The 27,149-nt window shown below is 41.3% G+C and overlaps 1 protein-coding gene across 1 annotated transcript in view; it reads left to right on the plus strand.

Annotated features, from left to right (window-relative positions):
* Positions 1-27,149, plus strand: part of CALCR (calcitonin receptor) — a gene marked incomplete at its 3' end in the record, with an annotated part of 66,451 nt that overhangs the window by 36,237 nt on the left and 3,065 nt on the right. Inside the window, exons 7-11 of the mRNA XM_084260435.1 lie at positions 8,193-8,346; positions 12,984-13,044; positions 13,146-13,212; positions 14,958-15,176; positions 22,762-22,803. Of these exons, the coding sequence (XP_084116561.1) occupies positions 8,193-8,346; positions 12,984-13,044; positions 13,146-13,212; positions 14,958-15,176; positions 22,762-22,803 (543 nt within the window). The remainder of the gene's footprint in view (positions 1-8,192; positions 8,347-12,983; positions 13,045-13,145; positions 13,213-14,957; positions 15,177-22,761; positions 22,804-27,149) is intronic.

Genomic DNA, 27,149 nt, shown 5'->3' on the forward strand with positions numbered 1-27,149 from the left:
GTCCTGGGACTGTACAGCACCATTTTACACTCATTGGAATCACTGGTTTGCACTGGTGTAACACTGCAGTAAAGTCAGATGAAAATCAGAATCTCTCCTTCCATCTTAGGAAAGATCTTCCCCCTCCCATGAGGTTCAATGAGATTAATGCAGGGTGAAGGACATAGTGAATTCAGAACCAGCCAATATTCAGAGAATTCTCACAAATTTTCAGGCTGGAATAGTGTCTGCATTCATTTTAAGACAGATCTGTCAGGGTCTAAATGGCATGAAACAGAGCAGCAATTCTCATCATTTTTCCCAAGGTCTTTATATGCCTGTTTATATTTTCAAAACTCTCAGAGTAATGAAGGAAACAAAGCACCATGTAATCCCAGCGGTGTCAGATTCACTGATCTGATGTAGCATGCCATGCCCAGAATATGAAGTATGGATGATTAAAGGACATTCATAGCATTCATGAATGACACTCCTGTGAAGCATATTCATGGAACAACTGAATCTGAGCTGCAAAGTCAGTCACCACCTCGAAGAAAGATCAGACCCTTCTCAACAACATTATTATGGTTGTTTTCTCAATGGGAAAGCACCATCAAATTAACAGCTGCCATCAGGAGTGGAAAAAAAGGTTTCAGACTCTAGGAATAAGTATTCTGGAACAAATTTCCTCACCTTACTTTCCTCAGAAATTACTCTGTCTGCATTTCACTTGCTTGCTCTCATTTTAAAGCAGTATCTATCAATAGGCTTAGATTTCTCAAAACTGTTGCAACATCATGAAGGGAGGGATGATAGCCCAGTCCAGAGGTATTTCATCTCAAAATAATCCAGGCTCTAGCAGATCCTGTGGATGGTATTTCAGCAGTCCAATCCTCTTATTTGGGAGGCATAGTGCCAATTTTTTCAGAAATATGATTCCAGAAAGGCCTTTTTATACTGCAAAATGCAGTGTGGTCCCGAAGCTGAAAGGTATCAGACCCTCGTGGCTGTTCCTGGGTTTTCAGGCTAGATCTTTGTGGCTCAGGTGAGGAAAACCTGCACTCTCAGCCATAGTGAGGATGGAGGACAAATATCTGGTGCAGAGGCCAAACTACAAATTTAAATGAGCCTGTGAAAAGTCTGGTTTAACCTGTCATTCTGCCTAAACATTATGCACCTGCACCCCATCCGGACCCTGAAGCTCTGCCGTTTTAGCAGTGAAAAATAAGCACACCCAGGACAGCTGTTTTCCAAACTGGCAACCTCTCAGCATCCCGTCTTGCTGTCATCAGCTGCAATTCTCCAATGGCCATTTGTAGCCACTGGGGTTTTTCTATGAGCACATGCTGGTTGTATGTGCAAAATGAGTGAATCCACTCCAGATTTGCTAAAATTCATGAAATGCCTCCAGAACTGCTGCTCAAGAAAGGTATACTTGTTTTATTCTCAGAACTGAGCTGTAGCAGTTGCTGAAAGGCTGCTAGTCTTTCCTGCTGCAGAGTTGTGCTTCACTGAGTTCTGACATTAACTCAGTTCTCTATCCTTTAATGAGGCTTTTTGTAATTTTCCCCTTTGGTTTTCCTCAAGAGATGGGAGAGGTTTGTAACTAACAAGTGAAGATGACCTAAAAATGTAGGGTGGGACCTGGGTGATGATGAATTTCTATCAATTGCACTGTCTCTTATGCATCTGAGAGACTGAAAGGTGAGTAGATGATATGTCATTAGCTTCTAAAAATGCAGGCATGGAAAAATGTCAAGTAGCAACTTCTTAAATGTCAGATCAACAAGTGCAAATGCTAACATTTGCCTCTTGGGTGGATTCTGTGCTATGCTGTGTGGACAGGGCATTCCATAATGAACTCTTGCTCCTGTGCTTTCTACACATGAACAGCACATTTAAGCAGTGTAGTTTTTGATATTTCTCAGGGAATATAAATCAATTATGTTTAGAAAATTTGCTGTTGTAGAAGCAAGTGCTAATTTGAGCTAATTCAAATTAAACTTGAGATTCCTCACCAAGTTGTATTTTGTGTCTTTAGAAAGATCTGACTGAAACATTAGAAATTTGTGTGAATGGGCCAAAAAGTGTGATTTTTGAAAGATGTGACTCTGATTTTTTTTCAAAAGCTTTTTCAAAATCCCTCAAAAGATGGAATTTCCAAAAGGAATTCCCCTCAGAAGGACAGTATCACGTTTCCAAAACACAATATTCTCCTGGATACTGTGCTGCTGCAGCTATTTCCCTCACTGAGATTTGTCTGATGAAACAGCAGTGCTGCCAGTGCAGGGAGCTGTGTCCGAGTCCAGGACACCATTCCCCTCGCTGTAATGCAGGTGGTTGAAACAGGTCAGGTGAATTAAATGTAAAGTGCTTATTCCTCTTCAGTGGCTGCTTTGGTCTGTGCATCTGCACCCTGAAGTCAGACACCTGGGTTAGGTGAGATGAATGCCATCTGTGCTGTTTCATTGCCCTTTGGTGACTGCTGTGCAGACCTGCATTATTGCCCATTTTCAGTCATGACCCAGCCACCCTCCTCCTCTTGAAGATATTTAAGACCAAACAGAAGCAGCCCAAAACAGAAGGGAAATAAATGAAAAGGTATCAAAGTGTCTTTGCATTATGACAGCCAGGGACATGGGGTAAGAGCATGGAAAAAGAAATATAAATGACTCTGAGCAGGAGAAAAAAGGCAAGAGGCTTGGGCTAGTTATGCACATGGCCTTTGGTTTTAGTAGCCAAAATAAGCTATCAACCCATAAAATATCAGTGATTTGAATGATTAAGCTCCATTCTTACCATTTCACCTCTGAATAGCTTATGGTTGCATACATCCAACTGTTTCCTGAATTTCCTGGTATTTCAGCATCCTTCAAAGGGTTGGGACCTCCCCCTGGCAGTGGGTCAGCCCAGGAAGGGCACTAAAGTAGAGTCTCAGTGCATCTAGAGAGTAAAAACACTCATAGGCATTTAAGGTCAGGTATGTCTTACACTTAGACACCTTTACTCTAGGTACATCCAGCTGAAGTAGTTACCTCACGCTAAAGATAGACAAAAGCACATTTGGGGCACAATCCATCTGATTTATTTTATCTCATTTAGGATGAGGTAATTTTTGCTGTAATCTCCCTCACCTGTATTGTTATCTTTTTGGCTGCAGGACAGACAGTTTAGGTGTCTATATTCAGTCTCATAAATCCCAGTTGTATCATTAGAAAATCCCTGGAGCATTTAACCGAATCATGGAGTAGTTATATCCATGTCATCAGTTAGGTGTGTATCTAGTCGCTAGGAAATGCCTTTGCAGATCTAGATCTTACATCTCAAACCTAAACATAAGTCAATAGACATACTCAAAGTAGTCTTAAACTAGTCTGGCTTGGGGTGCAACAACATGAATATGTGTCTGAGTAACCTCTGCCTTGTCCTATGCTCCTGTGCCCGGTCACTCTTGCTCAGGTGTGAGGGAGAGGAGAGGTGGAATAACTGAACCCTGGAATAACTGAAACTCATAGCCCTTTGCTTTGGGGTTACCTCCCACCACTGGGAGAAGATGGCAGCAGACCTTGTGAGCACTTTGACTCCATTCCAAATCCAAATTAACAGCAGGTCAAGTAGTTCCTCCTCCTCAGGGCCCCTCTCTGATGGCCTCTCTGTCCTCTCAGGCTCATACTTCTGATGCCTTCCTGAAAAGCTGACATCCTTCAGCAACCGCAGCTTAGACACTGAGCTCATTGGGGTGACACAGCTGCTCTCCCTCTGACCCAGCATGATGCTTACCACTGTGTATCCCACTGGTAAGGACCCAGGGGCCACCATGTGCCACAGGAACCCCAGGGGAGCTCATCCCAGAGTTCAAATCTGCAGCCCTAGCAGAGCAGTCACTACGGCAGCTGGGACTGAAGGATGTGTGGATGTAGCTGCATTAATTCCTATCCAGAATGCCTAATTCTGGGCTGTCTGCTTTGCTATAGTGTGGATATGGACACAGATGCTTTTAAAAATATCTCCCGTCATTTAATTTCATATTTTGCTTTCTTGTAACACAAAACGTAGGATCCCTCTGAGAAACTGTGTACATTTTGTTCTGTAAATAGTTTAAAAGTATATTAAAACATTAATCTTAGCCTCAGCCCCTGTGAGCCAGGTTTCTGACTGGAACACAATTTAATGGATGACTCACAGTAGATATATTGTATAATGGTATGACGTTCTGATAGCCAGTGATTTACAACTACAATACATAGCACTGTCATGCTTGGAAAATTCTTTTTTTTTCTTATTTGTGTAACATATTGATACTTGGAATTTAAGAATATTTTCATAGAACAGTGTTCTAATAACCAGAAGAAAAACAACCAACCAAACACACACGTAAGGCAGATCAGAAATCATAATTCAAGCTACTCGTTTAAGATGCTAAACTAAGAGTGTCTGAGAATATATATTATATCCTTCAAACTGAATTTGAATAAATCATGTACAAATTCTTCACAAGGAGAGCCCTTCACTGCCAGGCACTGGGGAGGTTCACAGAGTTGAAGAGGGACTGCACCAACTGATCCTCCATGAGGTCAAGTTAATTTCCCTTTAAAAAGAGAAATGCAGGACAGTAGTGATGGCCCGTGTAGGTGGCTTGGTTTAAGATCAATAACCTCAGTTGGTCACTTAGTTTATTTTCTGAAATGTCAGTCAGAGCATTTGAAAAGAGAGGGTTTGTTGTGCACAGCAGTGGGCTATCCCACCCTCGCTTTCAGTAGGGCAGGCTCTCTGAACATGCCAACCTGATCCCTTCACCAAGGAGAGCACCACAGAACTGGGCACCCAGGAATCTGTACAACTTTCCTATACCAGAACTGAGTCAACCCTTTTATTCTGAATCACTAGGAACACCTGCTCGAAAACAAGTTTTCTGGCTCAAAACCAAAAGCAGTTTGCTTTGCGTTGTATGTTGTTACTATTGTTGGAAGTGCTATTCTGGGCTTTACATGGTCTGATTGGTTTGGTTTTATTTGTCTTAATGGGTTGTGATGGTAATTAATGCTGTTGTTTGCTATAGCAAGCTATTAACTGATATCCAGGGAGAGTCTAAACAGGGAAATGACAAGTACATATGATGAGGGGGCGCTGGAAGGGGCCATGACTGCCCAATTGCAGGGTACTGTGTAGGCCAGTGGAACTTTGGATTCCTTTGACAGGAATGGAACATTAACAGTATGCCAATATATCCTGCAAAATATCATAGACCCCAGTTCTGGCTCCTTGTATTAGGAGAGTAAATTAATTTTTTCCTTCTCTGTGAAATGGTTCCAGCATCTTTTTGAAGTGCCTTCGTTACCTGTCACAGCTGAGGTATCCACATGAGCTACATGACTCTTAGCAAGCTTTGCAAGAGGAGAATATGAGTGCTTGTATTCCTGACCCCGTTTTCCCCTGAGCAGCTAGCCAGAATTGAAGCCCATTGCAGATTGCTTTCATGCAGAAGAAAAATTAACAGTAAAGGAGATGTTTTCTCAAGTGCTCTCCTGCAGATCTGTAATGAACTTTCCTCAGCTTTTGTCTTCATCAGTGCAGTGAGAACAAGTAGCAGGAGGCTGCCACCCTGCTCACAGATTGAATTTCTTGCCAGGTGACATCTGCCAAAAAAGGTTCATTCTTGGCCATCATCCCAGAGACACAAAGGAGCTGCTTTCTTAGGTAGTTTCCTGGGTTTGGGGGCTTTCATGGCAATTGTATCACACTTTGTCTTGTGTGCATAGCCACCAACCTGTGAGGGTCAATGCTGTCTGTCTCCAGGTTCTCAAAAAGAGGAGCTTTTGTTTATTCCTTTGTTCGGGAGACAGGCACACCAGCCTGAGCAACAGTTACGGGGCTGCACTAGACAGGACCAGCTCTTTCCCCTCAGCTTGCCTCGCTCGTGCATTAAAACCTACTGACTTCAGTCACCTGCACACCCATAGATTGAGACCCCATGACATTTTTTGGGTTATGTTGCAGAACTCACTGACTCTTCAGCAGAGCTCCAACAGCAGGGCAGAAAGATGGGACAATTTGGTTCTGGCGGGAGCAGGACCACCCTGTGTGCAATATGGAGGCACCCCGAGTTACTCTCACTGGAGCCATCAGGGAAATGATGCCTCGAGCTCTTAGACCAAAACCCCTGACCTGCAGGTCCTCGAAGAAGATCACCATGGGGGAGCGGGGGACTGGCCCTTTCCAAACCTGGGAGGGAGCTAATTTTACCAAACCTGTCTGGAAAATTGCTGTGCTGGCTCAGAAAGTTTGCTGACTTTTAGAGGCGGGAGTAGCTGGCTGATGTCAGGGAGGGTGCCACCTGAGTGTGTGTGCAGCCTTTGGGAAGTGCCTGTCAGTCAAGGCCAGCCTTTGTGGGGGTGGGTGATTGATAACGGAGAATGGAGACAGGCCAGCCACCAGCTAGGAGGTTGTGTCTAGCACAGGCGAGGCAACAAGGCAAGAAATGTATTGAAACAGAGCTGTGAAAAACAATCCAAAGAAGATTTAAGAACCTTAATGAACACATTTGCCAATGGAAAAAGGAGGAAATTCTTCCTATTTTTAACCTTTTCAAGCCACTATATAAGCCTTTTCCCACATACTTTGTAGGAACTGCTCAGATGTGGTGTGGAAAGATGTGATTGCTCTGCCCTCTGTGGCGAGCAGAAAAAATGTCTCACTAAAAATAAAAATCAGTCCTTCGAGCTAGTCCTAATACTCCTGTTTTCATGAGCACCAATCTGCACTGTAAATATTGAAAGAGAGCCAAATGCACACGTCCAGGCAATTGCTTTGGGGATGTTTTTCAGCAACAGAAGGTGGTGCGCTGGATAGCTAACAAATTTCTCTGGTCCAGAGGGGCAGTCTGAGTGCCCAGAGAGATGCAGAATGTGCAGTACTCTACCTGCTCAGCTGCCAAAATGTGTCTTTAAAGATACAAGTAAATACTAAAGATACCTCTTACAGCCCAGGTAGTCAGCTTGGAAAACCTCTGTAGAAGCTAAGGGGAAAAATTATTTTCTTGTGGCTACAGATCATGACTGTCACTTTGCCATCACTGATGTGACCTAGGATTTTTGAGTAGCACTGCTTCCTGAGGAGCAGTGGGTCCTGCAAGGACAGCAACACCCTTCCACTCCTCCTCGCCCTCACCATGCTGGTGGCATGGAGGGACCCTTGTGGAGGATCTCTTTGCCCTTTCTGAGGATGCAGATGGACATGAGATGATCTCAGTAGAGGAACAGCATTGTCCCACACCAGCTGGATTTCTAGTAGTGGATTGAACACACTTCCCTCCACCATCTGTCCACTGCTTCCCAGCATCTTGAAGCCACAGTCTCTGGAAAAGGTCTATATCTGCAGCTTCATCTAAATCACAGAATCACAGAATCGTAGGGGATGAAAGAGACCTCAGGAGATCATCGGATCCAACTTCCCTTCCAAAGCAGGCTCCTTAGGACATATCGCACAGATAGGCATCCAGACGGGTCTTGAATATCTCCAGAGAAAGAGACTCCACAACCCCCCTGGGCAGCCTATTCCAGTGCTCTGCACTCTTACTGTGGAAAAACCACAGGCAGAAAGCACTTCCCAACTTTGCCGTCTCCATTTAGCTCATTGTGTTGCTTTTTTATTTGGACAAAATTAAATAACCCTATTTTATCTGAGAGAAGCAAAGCCAGTATCTGTGGTACGCTAAGAAAAAGATCTCCATTGCCAGCAGCATTTATCCTTCCCAAAGGAGTGAGTTCAGAGCTGGGTGCAGTTTAAAGAGTGAGTGACTGTGTCTCAGATGGGAGAGCTGAACAGACCATAGAAGAGTTTGTTCAAAAGTAAAAGAAATCACCCTAACCAGAGCTCTAAGTTGCAGTCTTCTTCACAGCCTTTCTTGTACATGTAAAGCTGGTTGTTTGTGTCAGTTCTAAAAATTGTCAGATTTCTGACTTTTGAAGGGGATTTTTCTATTTTTTCACATAGTCCTCCTTGACCTTCTCTATTTTGTGAGGGCTTTTTGTCCCATTCATTTCATTTATAAAATTATAAAATCCTTCTTGCTTACAGGTGCTGAACAAACCCAGCAAGAGTTGGGGATTCTTATTCCACCTTGCTTTTGCACAGCCAAGCAGTAACATTTGTAGTTGCCTGCTTAAATGCAAAATGCTGGCCAAGTGTGTGACTTTATCTTATTTGTCTAACAGGTAAGCTGCAAAGTGCTGCAATTCTTTCACCAGTACATGCTGGGTTGCAACTACTTCTGGATGCTCTGTGAAGGCATTTATCTTCACACGTTGATTGTGGTGGCAGTGTTTGCTGAAGAGCAGCGTTTGCACTGGTATTACCTCTTGGGCTGGGGTATGTATGATTTTGTAGCAAGATGGTCATTTATTCCAGCTGTTTGAATTTTTCTAGCACTTATACTCCTAAACTCTATTCATACTGCCAGGCCATAGCCTAAGATTGGGTCCTAAATTTGATTGCATTTATTTGGATGGGCCTAGACCCATGCAAAAATCAGTAGGAGTCAGTATCCATTATTTGCTGCATCTTGGGATTGGCTGAAATAAATTGGTTTTGTGTTAAGCAGATTTTTGGGAGAGAAATAGATTTTTATCCAAACAGATTGTCTGTTTTTGTCACTTTATATACAAAAATATTATTCTCTGACAGTACCTATAAACTTGTATTTTTTCTGGAAAGTAGAAGAGGAAAAATCAGTATCTATGTCTCTGAAAGTGAAAAAACATAGCATGCAGAAAGGGGAACCAGAATTTCTGTGGAAGTGAATCCAGTATCAGATACGCTTTGGCAGATGTTGTTTTAAAGGAGAAGACTCGATTTTACCTGCACAGGAGTGTAGGAGGAGATAACGGCTTTGCTGTCACAGCTGATTTTGCCCAACAACAGTGATCCCAAAAGCATTTCAGAGAAACGTACAGGTGCCAATAAGAAAATGCCAGTGATATTCTATGAGAGAGGTTACAAACCCCCACACTATGAATACAGACTGTACATAGTCGCATGTGTGTTGCCCAAGGAACTATGACTGGGTCTGATCTGCGATCTCTAAATATGCAGATCTCTCTGTTTTCACTAAGAGATCCCTTGCCTTTTAATTAGTAGCAGGTATTTACCCTTCGGACTGTCCAATAAAAGGCCACACAAATGCAACCAATATATCCATGTTCAATATTATGTTGTTTACAGCAGGAAAATAAAAAACAGCCCTAGTGCTTATGCAGAGAAAAATTATAAATTAATTAGAACAGTGGAAAATTGCCCAGCTCTAAGTGTTCTGAAGACTTTTAAAACTCAGACTTCAACCTCTAGTTAGGCATTCAATATCAGGTCCTAAATAGGCAGGAACAGCAAAGTGGAAAGTTGTTCTTCCCCTATTTGGATTTTCAGTTAAAAGCCTGGTAACATACTTTCCTCTTATGGAGGAAGAGATCTCTGGATACCTACATTAGACACCTAGAAAATTAGTATGATTTTCTAGTTTGTATAGTTTAGACAGCCAGGCAGCAGTTTCCAGGCATGTTAAACTGACAATACCATCATACACCCTTTTTTAAATGCAAATGGATCTTTTCTAAGGAGAGAGGGCCCTGTCCTGCTCTTGGAATTAACATCATCAGCTCTTCAATGAAGACAACCTTCCTGAAGAACTCTAAATTAAGTCAAGGTTTCTGGATTGTCTGTCAATCCAAATAGCTGAGCCCTCTTGGAGCAAGCAACTGTGCTATCATGAAGTTTTCATAGTTCAGAATATTTGAATATAAAAAATCTGATAGGACTGCTTTTGAAATGGCAGCCCCATGTGAAGAGTCATTTTAAACATCTCTTTTTGGGTAAAGCTTTTACCATTTTCATGTCTTGCAGCATGACTTCCCAAAATAGTGTCATTCCATACCCAATTATGCAGGAGGAAAATGATCATAAACCTTTTCTTCAGGTGACATTCAATTTAGGCAGTGCAATTCAATGCAACTGAGACAGCTAGCCTGCATCGAAAGCCTTTGAGCTGTCTGTAATATTGCTGGGAACAGCACTAGCATCATCATAGGTAAATTGGTGAAGTTATCTAACAAGTCACTCCTTAGTATATGCAGCACTGCCCAAAAAAATTAAATAGGTCAGTGGCTGTTGTAATAGTATGATGATACCTTGAGAAGAAGTTTCATTGAAATGGACACAGCTCTTTGACTACAAAGTCTGCAGCCTCATTAATGAAACCAGATGAATAAATAAAAAAAAATGTAATCACTAGCACCTCTGACCATACCCCTTATGTTTTCATAAGTCACTGTAATTCCACTGATTCCTCAAGCAGTAGCCACATAGTCTAACTTTAAACATCCAGGTACATTAGTCAATGAAGAGAGAAGTATTTCGCCAAAGGGCAATGCAGAGCAACCAGAGTAGGTTGTGCTCTGAATTACAATTCAAAAGATCAAGGTATAACATGAGAAGAATATACTCATTATTCATTGCTATAACTAATCCATGCAAGGGGATCTACATTCTTTTATTTTATATTTTTAAAATAGCTCTATAAAAATATAAAAAAATAATATAAAACACTTTTACAAAAGATTTGAGATGATTGAATGGAATCTGACATGGACAGTTTAATTTCAAGGCTGATGCCTTCAGGTGACCCCTTCTTTGGGAACTGCTGCTGGGAGCATCGATTTCATTTGTTATTGTTTCTCTGGGTCAGGAAATCACCTTTACGCAAGCCAAGAAAATAATATGAAGTGTGTGCATCCAGCTACAGTCCACTCTGGATGCTTCAGGCAGCTTCATACACGTAAAAGTGAAAAGGGAATAATTCATTTGCCCTGTGCTGAAACAGAGTGACTTCCATATTCAACTGGAAATACAACTAACCATAATTGCCAGTTTATGCCATAGAGGAGCTGGCATGACCTAGAGGGATACATCATACCTTTCCTGGGATGCTTGGCATGAGATCTTTTCCACTTTTCCACATTGCTCACTGCTTACCATGTGTAGGTGGGACCCCTGCAGTGATACTTGTTGTGCCACCAAGTCCCAATGGGCTTCTTAGTGCTCCACTTCTCCTGCTTTCTCTGCCTTTTGGTTCTTTGCTAGAGAAGGGCAACATCTAACCCTGTGGAGCAGCTGGAAATTTGAACTGTAGACAGATGGTCATGAGCTTCTTACCCTCTAGCTGACTAATGAAAATTTTCCGTTGGATTCTTAAGATTTGCTTGTGAGTTTGTTGAGCCAAATATTCTAGGGTAATGAATTTTGCAGAAGAAAAAGGTCCCTTGGCATCATGTGGAGAGCTCTACTTGCAATACTCAAGGCCAGAGCTTTCAGATGAAGACTTTTTGCTATTTCAGAAAGGCCCCTTAAAAACTGCACTTCAACCTGACAACAAAACTGTCCCAGACTTGCACCATTTCCAACTCAAAAGGTTTTCTTCAAGCTGTCAGTCCCATAAGCTCATCCTGAGGATGAAAGCTCCTTCCTTTCTATTCTAAGCATTTGTTGTTCTACCGTGCATCATCACCCAAAAAAGGCAGTCTGCAGCCAGAGGCCAAGTAATCATTTTCTAGTATATAAAGGGGAAGGTAATACCATTTGTTCTCCCACAGATGCATTGTCCAAGATAAATGTTGGTAAGAACTTTGTTTGGCAGTAGAGTAAGTAGCTTTTGCTTAAAGATACCTAGAAACATCATAGTGCCATATTTATGTACTTTTTTGACCTTACTCTCACTACAGCATTGGCTGGCTTGTGCTCTGAGGTAAGACTTCCTCAGGATTTGGCTAAGGATTCTCTGTCTCTTCTGAAGTGTTGATGAAAGCACTAACACCCAAAGAAACAAGGACCTACTTTCTTCCCTCTGTGACTAATTGTGGTATCAGCAGGACATTTTCACATGCTTTTATTTATGATTATAGTATATCCAAAGCTCAGACGAAATATCCGTGGTTTACAGGGAACAGGCAGCAGTAACACCAAGGGTGTCCACAAAGCTCTCTGCACAGGACAAGGCAGTCGACCTGCTGTCTGTCTGCACAGGGTTGTACAAACTGGGGTTGATATTGTAGAGCAGAGTCCCCAACCCCAGATTTCTATCTTGTTAGAGAGGGGCACAACAAGCTGAAGGAAGACAGACAGGAGTGGAACAGATTATCACTCTCAATGTCAGGCAGGAAATAAGGATTTGAGGCTTCCAGTTTGTTAAGCATGGCTGTTCCCCAGCCTTTGGCCTGGTACAAATTTGCTCCCATCAGCTCCTGTCAGATTAGTGGCCTCCCTTGAGGCTTCACAGATAAAGTAGATGTGGATTGATGGTATCCACAGCTCAACTCCCTGCTGTGATAAAGCTGCATTGTGTGGGCTTGGCTGCACAGAGGCTGGGAACCTGCAGAAGATATCCCAAATCCCCATCCCTCCAAAAACCTCCTGGCTGCAAGCATTTTCTCTTACCATAGACTCCAAAAGAGCAATTCCTCACTCTGTTGTGTATTGCTTCATTGTCTGGCATGCAAGTTAATGTGCCTCTCTTGCTCAACAGTGATTTACATGGTCTTAACAAGTGTCCCTGGCTTCCCCAGGGAATGCTCTGCTGAGAACCAGCTGATCTTCCCACACTGCAGGTTCGCTCACACCCTTCCCTGCACAAGCCACAGCAGGCAAGGGAGCCCTGCAGCAGCTTTGTGACACCCCAGGAAAGCATGGCCTGTGGGCTTTGCCGCTTCTTTTGGTCTCACCTGACATTGTTCCCTTTTGCTTCTCACCATCGAGGTAACACTAAGGTCCTGAATGCAGTGGGATTGCAGTTCTTTCCCAAAAGCTGTGGGGGTTGGACTCGAAGACCTCTTGAGGTCCCTTCCAACCCCTACAATTCTGTGATTCTGTGATTTCACATCTGTGTGTTATTATGAACAAGAGATTCTATGAAAGTCAGCTAAAAAAATACCAAGACTGATGTATCTTTTTAATTGTTTCAGGGTTCCCTTTAGTGCCAGCGTCTATTCATGCTGTTGCAAGAGCCAAGTACTTCAATGACAAGTGAGTAGCATCTCTGTTTTGAAGGAACTTGGCAATATCTAGCCATGTAATACTTTTTATTTGAGTTAATAATAAATTTTAATGGTGTATTTCTCCTCCAGCTGCTGGATGAGTGTTGACACACACTTGCTCTATATTGTCCATGGACCTGTAATGGCAGCTTTATTGGTAAGAATACTATTTTCTATAAAGTTTAATAATTATTTTAGAAATGCTGCTAACTTGTATAGAATAGAACTTTTTTGTAATTTTCTGGTCAGAACTTAGAAGTAGCCAGAGGTTTACTCTTCTCAGTGTTAAGAGGACATGTTCAACCTTTATTTTTATCACACGTTCCAAGTCTGTACATCTTAGCCACAGATAAAAAAGGAGGGACTATTTTTTTTTTTTTTTTTTTTTGTGGAAAAAAGCAATCATTAACTGTTTTCAAAATAAGGGAGCATAATTTCTGGTTTGTGCTTATGCCATTTTCGGTCTTAGTTATCTTGTGAAGATGTCAACATCTACAGATTGTCCTGTGTGATTTGCTACAAAAATGTCATAGTGACAGAGTGACACAGAAGAGCTGAGGATTTTTACCTTTGTAAAGTCTTTTTCAACTTTTCACAGTTACTTCCAGAAATTCTAAAAGCGAAGGTTAAGCAAAGCAAGTGAAGTCAGAGGAGGATGGAGAATAAGATTTCAATTTAATGCCGAATGGGACCTCAGAAATCATTTATTATTCCTTTTTTTCCCCCCAGTAGAGAATAAATGTAAAACAGTTGAAAGGTCTCTTGGTAGTTAAGAAGTGATTAAATGCTTTACTAAAGCTTACTGGTTCATGTTTTATTGTTCGGAAGGATTCAGCTGAAATTTTCATCTGTCTATGGCATTTGGGCTATTAAAGTATCTATGTAAGTTATGCAACTTGCATACTTATTTTAAAATTTTATCTGAATAAAAAAGTCTTTAGAAGTTCAGAGGCATTGGTGCCTGATAGTACTGTAGCAGAGTGGAAAAGAGTGATCTGTGTATAGTAGAGAGAGAAGCTCTGTGGTGCCTAGGGTGACTGCAAGGTACCCACCCGGTCCATTATCATCAGCCTGGGTGTGTCCTCCCTGTCCCTTCACCCTTTCTCAGCACATCTCTACAGGAGCTCTCTCTGAAGCCAGGGTTTCTGTATGCTGTGATTCGGGTATCCAGAAATGACTGAGGAGGTGGGATGCTCAGCTACTCAGTATCACTGACCTTGAAGGACAGGGACAAAACTTTCTGTCTGGCTTTTCTGCCCTGAGACAGCACGTGTTAACTTTTACCTGTGTGTAGTGTGCCATGGGGTCTGTGCCGTCTATTGGAGGTGAGGGTAGGTAGCCTAGGCTTTTCTGAAAAGCAGGCTTGTCTCCCTGCTCATACATAAGCCTGAAGTATTGGCCCATGTAAGCTGTAGCACATTCCTCAGAGAAATCATGTGCTCACATAGGTCCCGTACACCCAGGGACACGCTGGGGTTTCTCTCACCTGGATGCAGACATCTTGAGTGCAGACTGAAGCAAGATACCTCAGTGACCTTCAGACTCAGAAGAAAGATGTGATTACTCCCAGGGGACAATTTGTTCACCCCGTTTAAACTTTAGACATAAGAATGAGATTAATTGTTCCCTGGAAATCCTAAATTTGCCCATGGGCAGTGCTTCCTAGAACTGATCCCCACCTGCCTGAAACATCCATGCAGGCTTCCTAAGGGAAACGTGTAGAGCAGCTTAGCATCTCTCTTCTGAAAACATTCAAGGAACTTGACTCCCAAGGAGCTGCCCATTATGAGGCACAAGAAAGTTAGAAAATTAGATTTTCTGGCCATTTATGCATTCTGTATTTTTATTTTGAATGTCTGTTTAAATTGAATACTTTCAAATATAATGGCTTTGCTTTTGCAGGTCAATTTTTTCTTTTTGCTTAACATTGTCCGAGTTTTGGTGACAAAGCTAAGGGATACCCATCGTGCTGAGTCCAACATGTATATGAAAGCTGTCAGAGCCACTTTAATCCTGGTGCCCTTACTGGGAATTCAGTTCGTTATTATTCCCTGGAGACCAGAAAACAGACTTGCTGGAGAAATATATGATTACATCATGCATATATTAATGCATTACCAGGTATGTTATATAGTAGTAACTTCAGCTTAGGTGAGGTGCTGCTGTCAAGTTAATTTAGCCAAAAGATGCTGTTGCCAGTTGTTTTGCCCTGAAACTGAGCATATCTGTTGTTTTTCAGTTCTTTTCCATCCACTTTCCCATTATTGGATTATCTGCCCTTGCACATGTAGCAGAACTGCATAAAGAGCAACCACAAGATAGGGGAAACAATAGAAAATGTAGCAAAAATTATCAGATGACTATTTCTACGTTAAGGAGAGAAAACTGAGAACATGGAAGGCTTTTCTGTTCCAACACAGTTTCTGTGCTCAGTTTGACTGAAACTGGTGCTGTGGGGTTAATATTAAAATTAGGTGTATGCAAACTGTTGTACAGAGGGAATGGCAACACAAAGAAGCCAAGAATGAGGCAATGAAACTTCATTTAGGAGTTAAAATTCCATTATCAGGTATTTTAAATTAAAATACAAGACTGACATTTTGATTCTATAAATACTTTGAAAACACAGCATCATCCAGTAAGTCTGGTTTATTTTCGTTTAAGAACAATACAAAGCAAACATAAATGACTTTAAATGCTTGGTTATTTGTTTTACTGACTAATACATCCATCCTGTACTGACTGGCAAAGGCAGATTTCTAATGAATTTGTGAGCAGAGTTCAACATGGGTGAGTACAGTGACCCACTTCTCATTTCCTTTCATGCAGAAGGTAAATGTGGAAATTATTTTAATGTTACAGTAACACAACAGCTTAAAAAAGATCAGTGGTGCTTTTTTTCTTAAATGAAGTGATAAATAATGCCAGCAAAATCTATGAACTCTGTCATCTTAAAGACAGTTCCTGCTTATCGCCCTTATCTCTTTAAAACTGTGGGTGTGCATTCCCCTGTGTGCATAGAATAAATGAAGTTACAGGTCTGGTTTTGAAATTTATACCATCTTATTACAGTTCTGCTTAAAAGGAACAAGAGTCTTTCTTCTGTTATTACCTGTATTGTCACTTCTTCTGTCTCAAGGGCTGTAAATGAATATCTCCAAATAAATTTTCTGAGAAGCTGCTTACAGCTTTAGCAAGTCAGGGTAAGATAGAGTGATACAGTGATCATTTTACTCTTAAAATCTTCCAAATCCTGTGAGGTTGTTGGAGAACTTAAAAAAAAATTGTTAATTAATAATCATAATTATGATCATTATGCAATAGAAAGTTACCAACCAAGATTAAAAGGGAACCAGAAACAAAAGCAACTGCGGAACTGTTGTACCAAGGGATGGGATTAGGTGATGGAGGGATCTAAGGAGGTGAAGGTTCGTCTCCAATGGTTTCCTTCTCCCCTCATTCCCCTCATCGGGAATGAGTGTCTCTCCATGGCTTGTTGACCCTAATCGTCCCCTGCCACTGGGATGGTGCTGGGGATGCCAGCGTGGGCACGTGCCCATGCCCCACTGCTGCTGTACCCAGAGAAGCCACCAGGCCTGCTGAGTGGTGATGGTCCACCCAGAGCTGTCCCCCAGCCAGGGCAGCAATACAGACCTGACAGAAGAGGTCTTGATGCCTCTGCAGTATAATGACTGTGTATCATGCCAGCACATAAAATTTGGCCTTTGGGGAGGGCTGTGTAGCTGTCCTGCTACCTGCAGCATCCAGCAGCGCCCCTTCTCTACTTAGGGCTGAATTTTAATTGTATTCTGAAGTAAGCTTCCTTAATCGTTTCCCAAACATTTCTAGTATGCATATTTAAGGTAGCCAGCTATATAATCACTCCTCTGGTGCTCATTTTCTTCTAGGACTGATTATGTAATTAGCAGATATTGTATTATCTTGTGTAACAAATGGCTATATTTCCCTGGTAGCTATTGCATTTTCATATACTGCAGCACAGCCTGCGTCTCCAGAAACTAGCAGCAGTCTATTAGTTTTTGCATCCTGTAGCATGTCAGTCATATAAAAACAGGCACCATAGGGGCAATTACGTGTTTTTTTTCTGGTGGAAAGTGTAATACATTCTCCGTTTCTGCACTGGTTAAATGATTAAATTTTGACGCCTTTTCTAGAACAGAGAGACAAGTTTTCAACAGCACATCACTGCTTTAAGTGACCACAACAGTTTGATATATTAGTTAAATCATCCATGTACACAGAAATGGTACAAACAAGCACCGCATTCTATTGTGAAAATCAGAGGATTGAAGATGGTGAATGAGAAAGGATTTGTTCCCATGAGAAACTGTGTAGTAGTATTTCTTTCAGAGAACAGTTTTCTCAGCTGAAAACCTGGGAGATGTTCTGTGTTAGGTTTCCTCTGCTGAAGTAATTTTTGAATAACCAAAGCCAGGCTGTGTTTGAGCTGTCCTGCCCTTTTTGCAGTACAGTCATCAGTGCTCAGCGGTTTAAGCAGAGCTGTTTTTTCAAAAATGGCTATGAGCTGTTCCATGAATCCTGCAGCAGTAGAGATCTCCCTTCACCAATACCAGCTTTTCAGCCTCCAGACTGTGCTGAAATGAAGATTGTGAAGGAAAGGTATTTCACCCCTTTCCTGGAATAACTGAGGCACAGAGTGGGGAGCTGTAGGTGCATTGCTGAGCACACAGTTACCTTATTAAGCAGAGCTCCTAAGGTAGGCATCACCAAGCAAACGTTAGCGCTCTGGGAGACACAGTGAGTGAGATGCAGATTTTCCTAGAGGATTTGACTTTCAAAAGCCCATGAGATGATGCTGAAAGCACAAGAAAGATGCAGTGATCCTCAGAGTGTAAAATATTAACAGTACAGGATGTGCTGGCCCTTTGCACACCACTGTCATGAAAAGACATCTGTCACTTAAAAGCCTGAAAAGTCCCATCCTACTGCCCAGTGAAGATGAAATGGTGCATCTGGTCAAACAGAGTGTCTTCTGCAAAGGAGTGCAGCAACAACAGTCCTGTTTCCTGCCTGTAACTGCACTGAGGTCTCTGTGCTGAGAGACTGATGTGGCTCATGCTTCACACCCAGCTGCAGCTGCCCACATCTCCCTGGGTCCTGGTCCCCTGCCACTTTCCCCACCCTAGGAACCAATGAGTGTCTGATTTGAGGGGGTCTCAGGCTGCAAAGATATCGTGGTTCTGAACTCCTGTCTGAGGATCTGCTACCAGTGACCACATCCAATTATTCCAGCTTCTCATCTCTGAGCTTGGTCCATAGCAGAAGCCTCAAATGAAAAAAGGAAGAGAAGAAAAATGCAATAACCCCATGATGCATCAGGTAGCCCCACATATAGCACCCCCCCCAAGGCAGATGCTCTCAAACAAGCTCAGTGACTAGCACACTCCTGCTTTCAAGCTCCTTCCACCGACTGTCCTCTCTCTCCGAATTCCCTCTCCAGCATCTTGTAGCTGGGTTTGGTAGAGGCTGTCACATACCTGATGTGGAACTATGACTATGCCAGAGAGGATTTAGTCATGGACATTCACTTGGTGCAGTGGAGAAATAGCCCCTGAATAAACAGCAATATGCAAGTTATTCTTCACAATACCTTGCTGACTGGGGCCCTGAATGTGCAAGTCTGCTGGTATTTAGAAGTTAACACATTCAGCATAAGGGCATTATTTTTTGTTGGCAAATAAAAAGAGGGGTTTTCTTCATTAAATAGAGAATAATCAAAGGTTTCTTTCTCCTTGAGTAAGATTACACAGCAGCACAAACCCTGTCAGGCAGGAGGATCCAGCTCACAGGCGCTTCTTTTGTGTTTTGTTACCTTTCAGGCATCGGTTTGGGTCACATATCTATACACCCTGCCTCCAAGATGTAAATATACCTCAGAACAAAATTTACCCATTTAAAAGTAAAATAGTAAGATATTTCAATGCATTTTAAGAAGATATACATTTCATCTGCTACTCCATTTAAAGGGAAATAGGTATCCTCTGTGATGCCAAACCAGTAACATTTTTCCTTCTGTGCAAATTTAATTCATAGGACTGCTTTGTGACAACATACATGTTGTTTTTTTTAATTTCCTATTCCTTTTTTTCTCTGTATTATTAGTAATTTCAAAACTTTCTAATATTTTGAGCCAATAAAAGTTGGAGAAAATGGGTTTTTTTTGAAAGCTGGATATTATAAAGTACCCTTTTTCTATGAAAAATTCATGTACAAAATGAGCGTAATGAAAACTCCAGCAGAGATCAGAGAAGTGTGAGCTTTGGCTGATGGGATGTCTCCCTTGTTTTGCAGCAGGACATCTTCAGCCCTCTCATGGCAATCTCTCCACCTCAGTAGCAGCAGAAACCACAGACACATTCTTTGATTTGCTTATTTTCTTTTAACTTAGCATAAATGAACACTTTATGGTGCAGTCATTAACCTCAGAGATGCTGTATGAATGTGCTGTGAATGGAGCTGATGAAGAACATGGTATTATTTTTCTCAAAGCTCTTCATCTTTGCTGAAATGAGACAGATGGGAATGGGAAGTACTTCTACGAAGAAGCTTGGCCATGGTGGGTGTTGGCATTGGGGTTTTTTTGCGGTGCATTCAGATCCAGAAGTGAGAAGTGAATGGACATGGACCAAAACCCACACAGAGAATCAGAAACAGATTTTTTTTTTTTATATTGTGGCCATCTGTACAATTACATGTGCCTTCATCTTCTACCATCAATAATGTAGAGATCTTCCCACTAAAGCCTAAACAGCAACAACACAGTGCAATTAAGGCTGAAACTGAGGATATGCTCAGGAATATCAGAACCGAACATATCAATATATGCTTTACTGGTTTTATGAGACACAAGGTAGAAGAAAAACAGCTGGGGTATCAGAAATTCATGTAAATTTGCTATATCTGCATAGGTATTTTTTTTCGTTTATTTTGAACCTGAGCAAATTAACGGAATTTCTTTTGAAGACACTCATGTTGTCCAGGAGAGTAAGATACAAATTAAATACCTGTCAAGCAGAGAGTGTCCCCAGAGAGGGCATGATTCTGCTGAAAGTCACATTCATTCAGAAATTAAGAACTTCAGAAGCAGTCATGAAAGGCCTTAATCTCAAAATAAATATATTCCTCATCCTTGCCTTCAATACCACTGCCACCATTATCCTGCTGACAGCAGACAATATATCACAGGTCAGTTTAACAACTCCATGCAATGGCAGCGAAATATAATTGACCTGGAGATCTCATCCTTAATAAGAGTTGAACCCTGAGCAAAAACCAGAAGCAGTTAGAGAGACCTCCTGGCTCCAAAGAGACAAACCTGCTTTCTGCTGATGATGTCTCCATAGCTTTATAGATGAAGATAGCAATAGTACTCTGAACTATGGACAAAGCTTTATGTATAAAATGGAAGAAGAAATAATAGAAATAGAAATGCTACAAAATCAAATGCAAACATAGATGAAGAGTCAAGATGGCCATTGCTAGTGGAAGAAGAGCAATGAGATATATATAGAACAAAAAGAGAACATAATTTCTTCAGCCAGATGTACAACATCCATGGTCTCAAAATAACAAGGAGCCAGATCTGCTCTCAGCTCACTCCAGAAGAACAACTGAAGATACAATACAACGCATGACCACAGCTTCCTTTTTATTTTTCCTGTCAGAAGTTGCTTGGAGAGAACACAGGCTCAGGGAACTATACTCTCCAACAGAAGAAAATTAGAGCAATTGCAGGATGTAAGAGAAGATTTCAAATACCATACAGGAACTGAAATGGAAAAGCGGCTTCACTTCAATAGTTCAGGTTCAATTTCTGCCTTGAGGTGAACTGCAGTTCCCAAATTCCCCGTTAAAACTCCTGCTGAACAGCAGACTTCTTCGAAAAATTTTTCCACTTCATTCTGTCCTCCTGGTGTCTTTTGTATCTGCCGTGCCTCACATGAGACGTCCACTGAGCATCTCTGCTCCCAGGGGAGATTGAGATTCATCTCAATTCCCATCGTGGCTGACTGCTGTTAATATAAAAACAGTTTAGCAAAATAATGAGACCCCTGCTGAGACCACATACCGTGCAGTTCAACATCAGGTGCTTTGCACAACTGTGCAAATTAATGTAGCACTCACAGCACAGAAGAAGATCAACCCAGGCCACCAGGAAGGGACGTGTTTGCTCAAATCTCTATACATTTTTGATTTAGGAGTCTGTGGTCTGACAAAGTCCTGCTTTAAGGGTGTAAGATTTTGGTTGGCTCTGTGGCGGTTCTGACACCAGAGATTATGGACCAACAATTGTGCATTGCACATCGTATGCTGGGATTTGAGGGGTTTGAGAATACTTCCTGCTATTCCAAAACATGAAGAGAAACCTTCTTTTTTCTCACTAGGTCTACCATTCCTCCTCCTCAAACATGCTTTCCTGTGTTCATATTTGATGTCATGTAAAATTACAAATTCTGCATTAGAGAAAATGTATTGGAGTAAAATAATTGCCAAAATTCAGGTGGTCAGCACGTCTTTAAACCAGCCTATCTCTAATATATAAGCATTTTGTTAAAACAGTTATTGCTTCCCTACATTTGTGGTCCAAAATATACACTTGAGAGTCCAAGACATTTTAAAAAGCGTTAGCTACAATTTAACTGGTAATCAGTTAAATGAGGGTTTATAAAAAGATACAGCTGTAAAGCTCTTCAAAGCAGCCCTTGGGAACACAAGCTATTGTATTGCAGTTTTCCCCTCAATTTCACAAACTGCCATAGGTTTACTTTATAATAGCTGCTTTAAGTAATTTAAAATGAAGGCATTTGGCTCCTCGTGATGCTATGTAATGCTATTTTAATAAGACCGAGTGCAGTTTGTAACACGGACCGGTGTAACTGCATGATTTGGGATGGCAGGCTCTGTCTGCAAGAGTTTGCTCTCATTAAGGTCACACTTTCTCAGCTCATGTCCCTTGCTTGGCCCTGTTTAGCCTTGTAGCAGCAGCAAAATATTATCTGAACAACTGTGGCAATAATTAAATTAATTTTAAACCTTTTAGGAACAAGATAAGAGATCTGCACTCTCTCTTCTTTTGTTCTCTGACCCTACCATCTAATTCACCTACTGTGGGGTTATTTTTTTTCCTTCCTCTGAACATTTATACCTCTTTTCACATCCTTGCCATCCATCTTGATGCCCTACATAAAAGCCCACTTATCCTGACATGCAGTTTGATTTAAAGCCTTTCAAAGGGTCTCCTTGAGCAACACTTTTAACTGGGTAACTGCTCTCTAAAAAACAAGGGCCAGCACATAGGACACAATTCCTTTGCCATCTTTTCAGCATAGTCAGTACTAATGTGGTAGTCCCCTGTAAGCAAGATGTAACCTTATGTGCTGTTTAATTTTCCTTCTTTAGGCCTCTTGGACAAAAATAACTTAATTGCCAAAATTGATGATCTATAACTGGTAATATAAAAGAAAATGGTAAAACACGTTGAAAAGACAAAAATCAGTGTAACAAAGTAACTGTGAATTAGGGGAAGGTTAGGTGCACTGTCTGTGATGCAGAGGAAGCAGACTAATATTTTTATCTGGTATTCCTCAAGTACAAATTTCCAAGCAACACCCAAAAAAATGTATATATTGTGATCTCTAAATTCTTTGCTTTTCCTTTTTCTTAGGGCTTACTGGTGGCAACGATATTCTGCTTCTTCAATGGTGAGGTAAGCATGTGAAATACAGCAAACAGAACTTGAAAAATAGTCACTTGGTTGTTCATTAATGAGGAAATGAAGTAATTGCACTACAAACTTTGACACCACACAACCTTGGGTTTAGTCACTATAATACAAGCAGCAATTTTCATTTTGCAAAGCTCTGTGCAGACCGTGACTTGAATATCTCTGAGCAGATGAATCAGGAGTGTTAGCATTACAAAGCAAATGGCACCAAACGAGGTACAGGCATGCCACTCTCCTCCTACCATCTGCAATTTTGAGACAGAGGTCTAAGTAAAGAAGCCAAATGTTCTCTACTTCCCTTCCTGGCACAGGAGAGCAGAATGGATCACCTGGAAGGACCACATTGCCCCATAAGAAGCCATGGGGATCTCTAGGGTTCTGTCCTAGAGAGCCATGTGCCACGTTCAGCCCCAGAGTTGTGGCAGATACTGTCCCCAGAAGCACTGTCAGAGCAGAGGAGCCTGGAGGAGTGCCATTACTTTCACTCCTTTGAGGATAAGTGCTGGGCTTTTTAAGGTCAGTAGTAGCTCAGAAATATAAACCCTTAAGGCAAAGATGTCTCCCATTCTCTTACAGTTGGATCAATATTTTATATAACTACAGCCGGTTTTATGTCCACTTCACTAAATCTTTACACTTTACAAAAAGATACTGGGTTAAAATATTTCAAGAACTATTTAAATTCCTACTGTAAGCTGCTTCCTAAAGATGGTTAGCAGAAAAATGTTTTTTCAATGCATTAGGAGCACTTAACTGTCGCGAAATAAAACACCCCATATCTTAGCAAAACTAGGAAGTCTTTTAAAAATGTAGTTTTGAATCCAGAGCAGATGTATTAGATACAGAGCAAGCTTTGTGATGCTAACACTCAGTATGTCAACCTAAAGATATTTGTCCTCCCTGTATATTTTTAGAAAGTAGCAAATTCCAAGTAGTGATGTCACCACACTGATGTTTCGATAGCAAGTTATCTTAGTGATAAGGTGCTACTGGCTGCTTTGCCAATTTTTGGGATGGCAGAGAGAATTAAATTCTGCCACCACTTGTGGACAGACCTGTCCATTTGCTTCTGGCTGGCTCGCTGCGTAAATGTACAGAGAAACACAGCAGTAAAAAAGATGAGAGGCCTCCCAGTGTAATTCTGTAGCATGGCTTCTCAGGAGGCATAAAAGAGAATGGCGAAACGTGATCAGTAAATGATACCAGAAACTCACATGAAATTATTGCTGTAAAGATCATAGTGCAGAAGTTCATGGTTTCATGGGTCCAATTAAACAAAGTTGGCGGGATGTACAAGTCTTTTTCTTTTTTATCACATTTCAGTCCCCCACATCTACTACCACCTTTCTCCTTGTCCTTTACTGTCAACACTTTGTGTCTCCATGCCATGGAAACACAGAAAGACTTCTGATTCTCCTTGGTAGGGAGGACCTGGCATGGAGAAAGCAGAAACCAGCCAGGCAATTTTTGAAACATCCTCTCCCTGTAGGAATGACTGTGTAGCTATGTACAGGCAGTGCTCCAGGTGTCCTCACTTGCCTCCAAACAGTGCGTTACCCCAAAATCCTGGTCTTGAACACTGCCTTCTTCCCTCTTCCCAGTGTCATCTTCCATGTTTTTCAGATTAGCTTTTGCAAAACAAATTTGCTTAATGTTTTATCGCTTTAGTGTGAAAGGTCAATTACTCTGTAATTCTCCAACTCTGATGGGAACATACAGATTTGTGCCAAGATTAAAGGCTGCAGCAATGCTAAAAATGAGGAATAGCAGCAAAAAAAAAAAGCACTGAAAATATAAACTATTTTAAAGGCTGTTCCTTAGATATGTTTCATCAGAGAGCTCTAATTCCAAAGTACCTTTGGTAATGTCACAGTGTCAGAAAAGTATATGCATCCTTACAACTCCAGGAATATGATTTCCAAGTTACACAAAAATGAATATAGAATAATTAAGCATTTTCTTGCCAGCGTCATGGCAGACTGTATGTATCATTGAATTAAAAATTAGGTTGCAGGGTATGAAGGGGTTTGTCTCTGATACAAACTAACCTTTGTTGCATACAAGGCAGAAAACTAAAAGCCACATTCCAGGAATAAAAAAGGAGTCTAAAATAAATGCACAGGTCTTTTCTGTTCATTAAGTACTGTATTGCATGTAATTTAGAATTCATAATAAATATATTTGCATTAAGAAAATGCATCATATTCATATATAATATTCAGACCTTAGAGATGTGCTGTGCTTTTGCAGACTTCTGCATTAACTGAACTGCTGCTTGGAAGTGGCAAAAGCAGCCAGTCATTCCCTGGGTGGGCTGAAGATGCACAGTCTAAATCAAATCCTGACAGCAATAGTCACCAAACCCCTATTCACCTCCAAAAGCCTTTTTCACACATCAGGAAGCCCAGAGCAAAAGGATCTCTTCTTTGTGAAATGCTCTTATCTGGATATCCACTTTTGATACTTGAATTTTCAGCATGCCATCACTGAGGGGATACATCTGGAAAGGATGATGCCCAAAATGAGATAAAAAATTAATATAATACTGAAACATGGCTTCCTGGTTTGTACTCTGCTGCTCTCATAAGTAATCACATGGATGACTTAACTACCCCTGGGTAGCTCTGGACTGCACACAGGATTAATGGTGCCTCAGTGGAGTGGCTGATCAGAAATGTTCATCAGTTTGGGGGTAAGAACAAACAGCTGTGGGGATTTGGGTTTTCCAGATGGGTTGAAAGTGATTTTTGTTGGCACCTGGGTACTTTTCACCATTAAACCCATTTTCAAAATTGTACCTGGTTCAGACTTGCAGACTGTCTAACAGCCAATGGCAGGGATGAGGAGAAACCCCCTCATCATTTTCTTATGGGAAATTTTATTTACTAGACAATAAAGGAAGTAAATTTTTTAGAATTTCACATTAAAGTGGGCAGATAGTCAAAGATGGCACCTCACTCATACAGAGGCAAGACAATTTGGCGCTACTTGCATCAGCACATTATCAATAATCATTGCATACTAGAATACCTGTGCCAGACTACGACAGAAAACAGGGTGAAATTTCCTCCGAGTCCCATTTCTTTCTGCAGTTACACAAGGTGTAGATGTATAAGGTACAAAATCTATAGAGGGGCAGCAGCAGACTAATGCCAAGATGACATCAGGTCCTTCCAAAGCGAGTGCAGGCCTGAACCTGGCTGCCCAAGAGAACTAAGCTGAGATCATTTCTCCCAGACCTGCTGGGTGCATTATGACATAGACCAAAGCCACAGTCTGATCTTCAGTCATAGTAGGAGGTTGTTTCCAAGCCACTGTGTATATCTGCTGCCATAGAGCTCAAAATTATTTCTCATGAGAAAATTCAGTGTGGGGTAAGGAGATTAATTTTAGAACCACAGGAGCCTGGATACTCTGGGATTTACTTTTTCCTACTGGAATGTTTAACTTCAATACGTGAAATTTCACCAGGACAAACACTAAACTCAGTACTACCTGACAGTGTTTTATTATTGCATTCACTGACCGCTACCTCACCAACCTCACTTTAGTACCATGTGCCCATCTACAGAACTGTAAAAGTAGTAATAAGAAGCTGTGCTGATGCCTGCATTCATCTAGAAGAACGAGCAATGAACACAAACAATGGATTTTTTTTGGACTTTTAAAATGACAGATCTTCTTTTGCATTTTCATATAACGTCTCAGTGTCTAGCTGCAGTGTAGATTCTTAGTCCAACAGCAACAGATGATACAAGGTCTTTGCTCACCAGACCATATTTCCAGACCTGAGATTGCTTCTAGACTGTAAGGCTGGCCAACAAAATGGAAAGTCTGTTTGGAAGAAGATCAACCATGTATCTTAAATGCCAGTGAGAATAATAGACAACAGAAAATCCTTCTTAAGTCCTGAAGAGCAGAGTATATAAACTCAGGCTCTTAATTCATTTGGACTTTACTTTGTTTCATCAGCAATCACTGCAGAAAGCATGGCAGACACTGCCCTGTCCCTTGGGGTCCCCAGAAGACTCCTTGGTAGTTAATCCATTGTGGCTGTGCATGTGATTTTCAGTAATAGTGCTTACACATTTAAAATGCACAGTAATAGTGCTTACACATTTAAATGGTTTTAGTTGGCACTGAGTTATGATCATCTGAGATCTTTGGAATATGGCAGAAATCTAGATTAACACATTGCTTTACTCAAGTGCAGCAGCTTGTACTATCCATTATCCATTTATGGCTGGATTCTTGTACAGGCCAGCAGTTCAGCAGAGAATATAAACACAGCTGCTTTGACCTCATGCTCTCAGTGCTCTGTGGAGACT

This window comes from Gallinula chloropus (genome assembly GCF_964237585.1).
Source record: "Gallinula chloropus genome assembly, chromosome: 2".
In the NCBI taxonomy this organism is placed as follows: Eukaryota; Metazoa; Chordata; class Aves; order Gruiformes; family Rallidae; genus Gallinula; species Gallinula chloropus.